Below are 9,901 nucleotides of genomic sequence, written 5' to 3'. Positions count from 1 at the left end.
TAATAGGACTTGATGGCGCATTCTTGAAAACACACTTGGGGGGATATTATTATGTGCAATAGCAAATGATGGAAACAACCAAATATTTCCAATATCCTGGGCCTTTGTCGAAGTTGAAAACAAAGAAAATTGGACGTGGTTTCAGAAAATTCTACTTGAAGACCTTGGGATTACGGATGGGAATGGGTTCACTTTCATAAGTGACCAACAAAAGGTTAGAGGCCGCCTTATTCCTTTTTTTCCATTATTATTTGGTTTAGTTTGTCTTCTAACTTGTATATTTTCTATGAAGGGTTTGATAAATGTTGTGACCTCCCTTGCACCATTTCCCGAACATCGCAATTGCGCTAGACATGTATACTCCAATTGGAAAAAGCAACATAAGGGAGGTACACTTAAAAATCTATTTTGGAAAGCTTGTAGGAGTACCTACGTTGAGGAGTAAAAGGCTGCCCTCGAGAAGATGAAGCAAGAAAGTGAGGATGCCCATGATAATTTCCTTGAGAGGGGCCCTAACAAGTTCTGTAAGGCATTCATATCCCTATCTCCTGTTTGTGATATGATTGATAACAACGTATCCGAGACGTTTAATGGGTATGTTGTGAATGCTAGAGGTAAGCTTATCATATATATGCTTGAGGATATAAGATGCTCCTTAATGGAAAGGCAGGTTAAGAAGTTGAGTATTCTTGAAAATTGGAAAGATTCTATCTGCCTACAAATTAGGAAAAAACTTGAAAATCTGAAAATGCATAGTAGGAACTGTCAAGTACATCCGGCCATGGGTGGAAAATTTGAAGTTCATCACCATGATGACAAATTTGTGGTTGTGATAAAGTCTAGGACATGCACATGTAGAGTTTGGGAATTAAATGGAATTCCATGTATGCATGCCATAGCTGCCTTAACATTCTTGAAAGTGGATCCGGTTGCATACGTTCATGAGTACTATACTATTAAGAGATATATATTGGCATATGCATTTGGTTTAGAATCTTTATATGGGAAGAAGATGTGGCCGGATGTTGAGGGCTACACAGTGCTTCCACCACACATAAGGAGGATGCCGGGTAGGCCAAAGCTGAAAAGGAAGAGGGATTCGGATGAAGTAAACCCAAATGACACCAACAAGCTCAAGAAGAATGGAGTGACCATGACATGTAGGAGGTGTTTTCAGCCTGGGCATAACACCCATACATGTAAGAACGAGGTTGTAGAGAAACAACTGCGAGAGGAGAAAAAGAGAGGTGACACACACCCGTCGTGCGGTGCGGGCAAAATACTTGTGTATGCCCAGTACAGACAATACACGTTCCTACGTCCCACAACAAGAACTCAGTCTTAGTGGTAAGTGTAGGGTCGAATCCCGTAGGGAGTGAGGAACCACTTTGTTCTCCAACGACAAGCTGAGGTATCACAGGTCTCAATCTGTATACTATGCACAAGAAATTAACAAGATCAATAATAACAAAGGGGTGAGGTTATTTGGTTAGGTCATAACTGTTGTCAACATTCGTTCGGTCATAGGCATACTGATAATCCGTCCATGGTCCATATAAACCCAAGGCGTGGCCCAAAGACATTGGGGCGTTTCAAGGGGTTATACTTCACATTTAGGATGGTTGATCCCATTGTGGTCACTTGGTCCGAAGGTCACACATTCCCCGGTCACAAGGCAGTGCTTCACTCCTCCTTAGATAGTAGTCATACCCGTTACTCACCAAGTATGACCCTCACCAACCTTCTCTCCCGAGGTCCCCAACTCCGCACTTTGAGTGACATATGCCTCCTAGGCACAACCATTTCCGGCTTGTTAGCCGACCAGTCATAGACATGCTACGGTGCATAGATTGCTTTCCTCGTTTGATAACCATGGCTTTATGCCTCGTCACAGTTGATGGATAGTCTCTAGAGAAGCCCAAGACTGGAGAAGGACAGTGTATCCCATCAATCCTTTCCCCACCGTCTGAATCTACAATGCCTTTTGTTGACTCTGCTCAGCTACTCGGTCTTGGGTATACCGGTTGTCACACCCTGGCCTTTGCTTGACATGGGCAGCGTTTTACCGAACGGAGATCACCCGTTAGGCTCCTACTGCCCATGGTTTCGAACAGATCCTTCCGGAACCACGAGATTCAACCGAAAGAACAAATGCCTCACGAATGTTTACATGTTGACAACAATTATTTCCACCCCTAAAACCTCACCTAAGGAACTACTCACACATAGCAGAATTCATAAATGCAAAATGAATAAAACACATCATGTAAACAAAAGGAAATACTTGATTAAGATAAAATAATACCTAAGGCTACGAGCCTTGAATCTTGTTCGAATGAAAACACAACGGAAATAGGAAATCAAACTGGAATATAAATTGTTTTGCATGCCACACACGGCGAATTAAAGTAGTAAACTAAAATAAAACGGAGTTTAAAAAGGGTGCCAAGAGCTTCTTCACGTTGCACATCTTCAACCTTTTATACTGCCAATCGGTGAAGGTCTAACCCTAGCTGCGCCAGCTTCATATCTTCATCGAGATCTTCTTTCCTTTTTTATCTCAATCTTTGATTGATCCGATTGAAGATAGCTTCCAGCTGCATGCTGTAGTCAAACTTCCCCTTCTTCCAGATTCTTCCAGCTCCTTCTTCGTTCTTCTCCATCCTTCCTCCAAATCTTCGGGATTTACTTTCCTTTTCTGGCTTTGGCTGTCTGCTTCGCATAGTAGTGGTCAGACGGATTGCTTTCTTCGGTTTGATTCATACCAGGTGGGTTGCTTCAGGTTCCCATGCCCCAAGTTAGACTGGAGAGGTACTGCGGCCGAAGCTCCATGCTGGTAAACATGACTTAGCAATCTAGGCTTGGTAATGCCCATTCCAACCACATTCTTTCCGTTTCCGCTCCACTGGACCTTCCTTCCTCAACAACTTTATTTTCCCCTAGACAGACCTGAACTGACACAAATAGAGAGAAAAATAGGGCCAAATGGCCCAAAAGTCGAAGACGCATCAAGAGGCAGGCCACCTAAAGCTAAGAAGCCTCTGGAACAGACCATTGAAAAAGGCTCTACATCCTCAGCCCCAAAAAGAAAGGACAAGGTTGTAACAAGAGAAAGAGCCATAGCAAGAAAAGGTGTGGGCTCCATTGTGTTTACAGAAACTGGAAACATATACTTCAAGGTACAATATATATTCTTGTCCATTGATTTCACTTGTAAGATTAAGTATCAACAACCTAATAACCACATTTTTCATTTAATGGCAGAAAGGAGGTTCTCGAGGAGTTCAATTTGTTAACCCACGAAGGACAAGATCGAGCAGTGGAACTACTTCTGAAATTACAACCACTGAAGTTCAAATACAAGAAAGTTGGCCATCATGAAGCATTTTCATATTGGAGACTTAATCCAGCTTCCATATTTTGTAATAGCAGTAGTGATGTTTAATACTCTCTTTTGGATGATTTAATTTATGCCCATTTTGTGGCTGGTATTTGGATAGCTTTTGTACCAAACAGTTGCTTCACTTTGAGGTTGGTTTAATGGACATGATTTTAGTCTAAATTCATCTTCTTTCATTGGAATATAAACTTAAGAGAGTATATTAAAATCAGAAGGTACAAGGGGATAACATCCTTCATTACATAAACTTAAGTTCAAAAGGTACAAGGGCATAACATCATTCATTACATTAAGATTGAACCCTTAAATACATAGCCTAAAATCATAAAATTTGAATGAGTTAACTTCATTCAGCACAAGTTAAAAAAACTTAACACTACAACAAACTAATTCCACACTATTGCCCAATAAATGAGGAAACAAATCATCATCACTTTCAGTAGCTTGTAATGACATTTCAATTTTTCCAAATCATTCCTCAATACTTCAATTTCTTCTTCTGCCATATCTCTTTCATGACAAACTTTGTTCACACACCCTTTTTGGAATGATGACATTTTTGGATCAATTCAATAGAAAAATCTACAGTCAAGTTCCTTTAAAACAAGAAAATTGCTCACAAATTAACACAATAACTCGCAGGTACTGCCAAAAGAGAAATCACAAGAAAATTGCTCACAAATTCAAGCTAATGACTCATCTTGTGATGGTATCCACAACAATAATAACGTCGGAACGGATTGGTCGGCGTCCTCGACTCCAAAATCACGGCAGGCAACGAGCAATTACACATCTTCTCTTGATTTATCTCCAAATAGTATTTTGTGGTGGATAGAGATGGCAATGGATCCTGGACCCGATCCAGATCCGCATATCCATATCCATTTTTTAGGATCTGGACCTTAGGAAAAATGGACCCAATGGATCTGGACCGGATCTGGGTTATTCCTATAATTTCCGGATCTGGATCTGGAGCAAAAAATTTGAGACCCAGATCCGGTCCATGGATCCATTTATATATAAAAATATATATAATGTTATTTATTTTTATCTAACTCTAATCTGATATCTATGACTAATCTATATATCTCTTTTCATAAATAATATATAATGCAATTAAAGGTAATATTTTACTTTTATTTTAATTTAAATTTTAGTTTTCATTATTATTATTATTATTATTATTATTATTATTATTATTATTATTATTATTATTATTATTGATAACACTAATTTTCTTTTTTCTATGTAAAATAGAGGACACATTGTTCCACTGTTATTTAGTACTTGATTATTATATTCTTATTGTTATTAAACTTCGATAATATTTTTATAGAATATGGTTAATTCATTTATTTTGAATAATTGTGGAAAATCTAGACAATAATTATAATTTTATTTGGGATTAATTTAAGATTTATAAATTTAATTTAGAAGACAAAAAGTATGGATCCGGGTCTGGACCCGAGACCCTGTGGATCTTATGGATTTGGACTTGGATCTCATTTTTTTGGATTCATTGGATCTGGACCGGATCTGGGCCTAAGTCAAAAAATCCGGATCTGGATCTGGACCAAGCAGAATCCGGTCCAGATCCGGCTCATTGCCATCCCTAGTGGTGGAGCTGCCGAAAGAGCGATTCAACCCCATCAATAGCTGCGAATTCTTCAGTTAAAGTAAAAGCACAAGAAATTTTCTTCAATCCTTGCAAGATTTCGTAGAATTCGTGAGATTTGTTGAATGAGGGTTAAAGCGCGCGAGCCCTAATTTTAATTGAAGAACAAGCAAGAAATCACGCCGTTTATGTACAATAGATACTACGTCGTTTTATTAAGTATCCGGCGTGCCCACGTCAGTTAATTTCGATTCCACGTGTGATCGAATTTGGCATTTGGCCGAAAAATTCGTCATGGGAAAATTAGGAAAAATCAATAGTTTGATTTTTTTTGTGGGAAGTTCAAAGATTGAGGGGAAAAAAAACGAAAAATGACTATAGTTTAAGGATTTAGAGCGAATTAGCCCTTAAAAATTTATATGTTTTTAGATTAAGGTTCTTTATTAAGTAACTAGTGTGATTAAAAAAAAAACATTTTTAAAAACATTTAAAAAAAAACATTCTTAAAAAACATTTTTTTTAAAAAAAAAAATTACAGTTGTTTATATTTTGATTATGTTTAGTGTTTATATTTATTTATTTAAAATGCCATTTCTCACATCCTCGTCGTACATCGCACGTACGAGCATACTAGTATATATTGTACATGGGCGTATGAATATGCTTTTAACATATTTCAATAATTTTCTTTTGTAAAATTACTAAATTAATAATAATAATAATAATAATAATAATAATAATAATAATAATAAAAATAAAATAATAATAATAATAATAATAATAATAATAATAATAATAATAATAATAATAATAATAATAATAATAATAATAATAATAATAATAATAATAATAATAATAATAATAATAATTCAGTAGATCATACATATAGAATTGCTTGATTTTAGTGGATCCCTGTGCGTACGTTACGTAGGTACTATTCTGATTTATGGTATAAGCTTAAGATTTTGCGTTTCTCCTTCAAATGGCCATTAATCTATATAATATATAAAAAGACAGTTTAACGGCTATTTTTTCCCGCCAAATTTTAAAAAACAAATTTCCTATTTTTTAGCAAGCATGTTTTCGTTCCACTTCTTTTTCTTTTCACTACACTTTTTTACTATTTTTCTATTTCTTTATTGTTTTTTATCTTTTCTCTACTTTCTAAAAATTGTATAATTTAACTCATGATAAAATATTTAAAATAAATATCAAATTATAGAATTATAGATCATGATAAGAGCTTTAATTTGATATATATATATATATATATATAACTCAAAATAATTTTTTTTATCACTCTTATTAGTTATGGATATTATCTTTTACGTTTTAGTTTATTTTATTTTTTTTGTATTGTTTATATTTTGATTTTATTTAATTAACTTTATTTCAATTTTATTTTTATTTTTAAGATCTTTTATCCATAGAAAAAATATGACATCAATTTATATATATCTATATCTATATAATAAAAGGACAAATTTAACGGATGCTTTTTAGTGTTAGTTTTTTTTAAAAACAATTTTTTGCTACTCCAAAATGCATATTTTTCTTTCACAAGTCACATTCAATCCTATATTTTTTTTTTTCTTTTTTCCTCTTTTTTTTTTTCAATTACAATGTAATTTGACTAATGGTTAAATATTCAACATACATATCAAATTATCATAATCTTTAATTTGATATATATATATATATATATATATATATATATAGGCTAAAGTTCAATGAAGAAGGCCTAAATGTAAGAAAGAAGAGAGAAGTAATCTAATCCGTTGATCTTATCTAATCTAACGGACATGATTTATTCACGTCATGTTCAACGGATTTTTTTCGTTGAACATATGAGGGGTCGAAACCCAGAACCCCCAAAAATATTGTATATGTTCACGAATGTTCAACGAAAAAATCCGTTGAACATGGCGTGAATAAATCATGTCCGTTACATTAGATAAGATCAACGGATGAGATTACTTCTCTCTTCTTTCTTACATTTAGGCATTTTTCATTGAACCTAACCCTATATATATATATTTAAAATTAAATATTTATAACATTTTGAAGTTTTAAACTACAAAATTATTTTCTTTATTCTCCCTTTTATTCTTTTCCCATTTGATCTTTTATAATCGAATACGATATAAAAATATTATTTACGGTCCATCGAACGCATTGTCTTGCTTGATGAAACACAAGTGAATGATTTAACTACTTAAATTTTATAATTTACAATTTATAAATGAATTTCTCATAATTAATTATATATGGTATATAATTTAATGTTAATTACTTTTTTTACTATTTTATGTAATTATAATAATTCCCGTGCATCGCACGGGATAGCTATACTAGTCTAATAACAAAAGGAAACATATATTGGGCCAAGTCCCATATTATTCAATTATGGCTGAGCCTTTAGCCCACAATTGGTCCAATTAAAGTTTTCCATTTCATTTCCTAGAGAGGAGTTATACATTTCCAAAAATGATTTTTTTTATTAGTAGAATAAATATTTAAATAATCATATGATGGTAGATAGAGATTATCTATATGAATATTGTATTCCACTTTTTGTTTTTATAGCCTCCATATTTAAACAACAATAAAAATATAAATAAAGCTCTTAAATTAGTTTCCTATAAATAATAATATCATCATATAGCCCTAAAAAAATTGGAGAAAAAAAAAATAGTTCTTGATAGTTTATGCCGATTCCAAATTAAATCGAAATCTATTTCCTCTACATTGAATTACTATTGTCCTAAAAATGTTGTTCAATTATGATCTCAAAATCCTTATTTGATCAAGAGAATTGGCAAATAGCCTTGCTAACGAAGCCATCAAAGAATGGAATCCGCTGCTCAGGGCAGGGTGACAAGGGAAATGGACGATCACTGGAGCATTCATTTCACCCAAATTCAATAAAAAGAAAAAATTTAAACGTAAACTCTCATGTACATTCGGTTGCACATGCGGCTTGTCTGAATCGTTCAGTTCAATTCTGTCCTTTTTAGTCACGATCAGACCCAATTAAGGATAATTAAGCCGGGGAAACCGTGACTAAGGGAGGGAGATTAGAACCGGGGATAGAAAGGTGGTAAATAAATAAGGAAGGATCATATTTAATCGTTGTTAACCAAGGAACATTTATAATATAATGGAGGTTTAGTCATATTGACTCAAATAGACTAATAAGTTCGGATAACTCCAACTTAGCCAAAATAACATAAGACTTCTGAGTACGCAGCGGAATAAGGGTTCTGAATACATGTATGAAGACATGTATCCCCAGAGTTCATTATTACATAAAACTAAGACAAAAGGGTTCCGCTCGTCACTTCATCACCACCGGCAGCTGCTCAACCTGCACATTTAAGAATATATGCAGGGTTGAGTACGAAAGTACTCAGTGGATACGTATGCCTAAGTATAAAAATACATGCTAAATAAATTGTAAATTGTCATGCCATCATAAACAGTACAACAATGGAGTTTTCGTTAAAAGAGCCCAAGCCTACTAAAGTCATTCGTGATTCTTAAAGTTCGACTGATCAGTCTAAGTTCTCTTGTAATCTATCATATCTGAAGTTGTGTGCCGGAGAGGTGGCCACCTCTCACGGACACTTGACTGGCCAACCCGCTCGATGACTCACGGTCACTGGTGTACACTAGTCCTGGCAGGATAGCTATCAACTGCTCAGGACCCGAATTCGATTATAATTGCAGATAGATATCATACTAAAATTTAAACATTTATGGCAAGACAATATTTGAAATAATTTTCAATTAAGAGATTTTGCAACAAAATAACTTGCTCAAATGTAACATTTAAATCATTTGATATATATATAAAAATAAAACCCACCTGCTGGCAACTCTTGTTGTGGTGCAGTAGCTCTTGCCTAGTAATTACTCTCGCGCTTGACCTTAATTGCGAGAATATAATATAAGATATGTGTTCGAAGAGAATCCTCGATTAATGAGAATGTGAAATTAATTATGCATGACTCTCTTATGCATGATTAATTATTCCGACTTAATAGCCGAGAAATTCTACTATTAATCCTAACTCTCGGATTAAATAAAATAAATAACTTAAATAAGGCTCGTCGCACGAGGTCGGATAAATGACCATAATTAGTCCGTTAATCGCAAGGTGTTCTGACCCACGTGAGAATTAAAAGATCTCGCTCTATTTAATCGATTAAAAGAAAATAGCGAAGTCGGCTCATTCGCTTAGTAATCTCGTAAGAATTAATCGTAACTGGGCAGTTGCGTCTAATTAACTGGGCTAAACAAATATGAATTGAAGTAATAATATAAGTCAAATAATTAAATGGCTCAACATAATACAACCTAATAATTAATTAAGAGTGGGCTTGAATTAAAAATAAATAATTACAATTCATATATATAAATCTGGAGCCCAAGTAAAATAATTAAATTTGGGCAGAATAATTAAATAAATCTGGCTCAATCAATAAAAGAATAATTAATCCACGATGAACCAATTAAGGGCAACTCATATAATTAAAATGAATTTGGCCCAACTGGATTAAAATAGGAGCTCATTTACTGAATAAAAATAGTTGGGCTCGAATAATCAAATACAGTCGGCCCAATGAAATAATTAAGGAGGCCCAAACAATTTAAAAAGCAGACCCAAATCTATTAAAAAGAAAAGGCCCATGGAGTGGCCCAACTCTCCCTTATTCCTCCCTAACTCGGTCTCTCTCTCTCTCTCTCTCTCACACACACACACATACACACACACACAAATCAGAATGTCTCTCTCTCCCTTCTCACTCGATCTGCCCTTCGCCGGTGCTTCCGCTGCCGCATCTCCGGCGCGGCCATGCCGGTCGAGGGTGCCGATCATGAGC

The 9,901-nt window shown here is 34.6% G+C and overlaps 1 protein-coding gene across 1 annotated transcript; it reads left to right on the top strand.

Annotated features, from left to right (window-relative positions):
* The first annotated feature begins 463 nt into the window (after positions 1 to 463).
* On the top strand, positions 464 to 3,445 carry LOC130993934 (uncharacterized). Its single transcript, XM_057918994.1, has 2 exons — positions 464 to 1,167; positions 3,265 to 3,445. The coding sequence occupies exons 1-2, from the start codon at positions 464 to 466 to the stop codon at positions 3,443 to 3,445; spliced, it is 885 nt and encodes a 294-aa protein (XP_057774977.1).
* The last annotated feature ends 6,456 nt before the right edge of the window (positions 3,446 to 9,901 follow it).

Source organism: Salvia miltiorrhiza, chromosome 1 (assembly GCF_028751815.1).
Source record: "Salvia miltiorrhiza cultivar Shanhuang (shh) chromosome 1, IMPLAD_Smil_shh, whole genome shotgun sequence".
In the NCBI taxonomy this organism is placed as follows: Eukaryota; Viridiplantae; Streptophyta; class Magnoliopsida; order Lamiales; family Lamiaceae; genus Salvia; species Salvia miltiorrhiza.
Note: the sequence above shows the minus strand (reverse complement) of the source record. Positions and strands in the feature narration are given on the sequence as shown.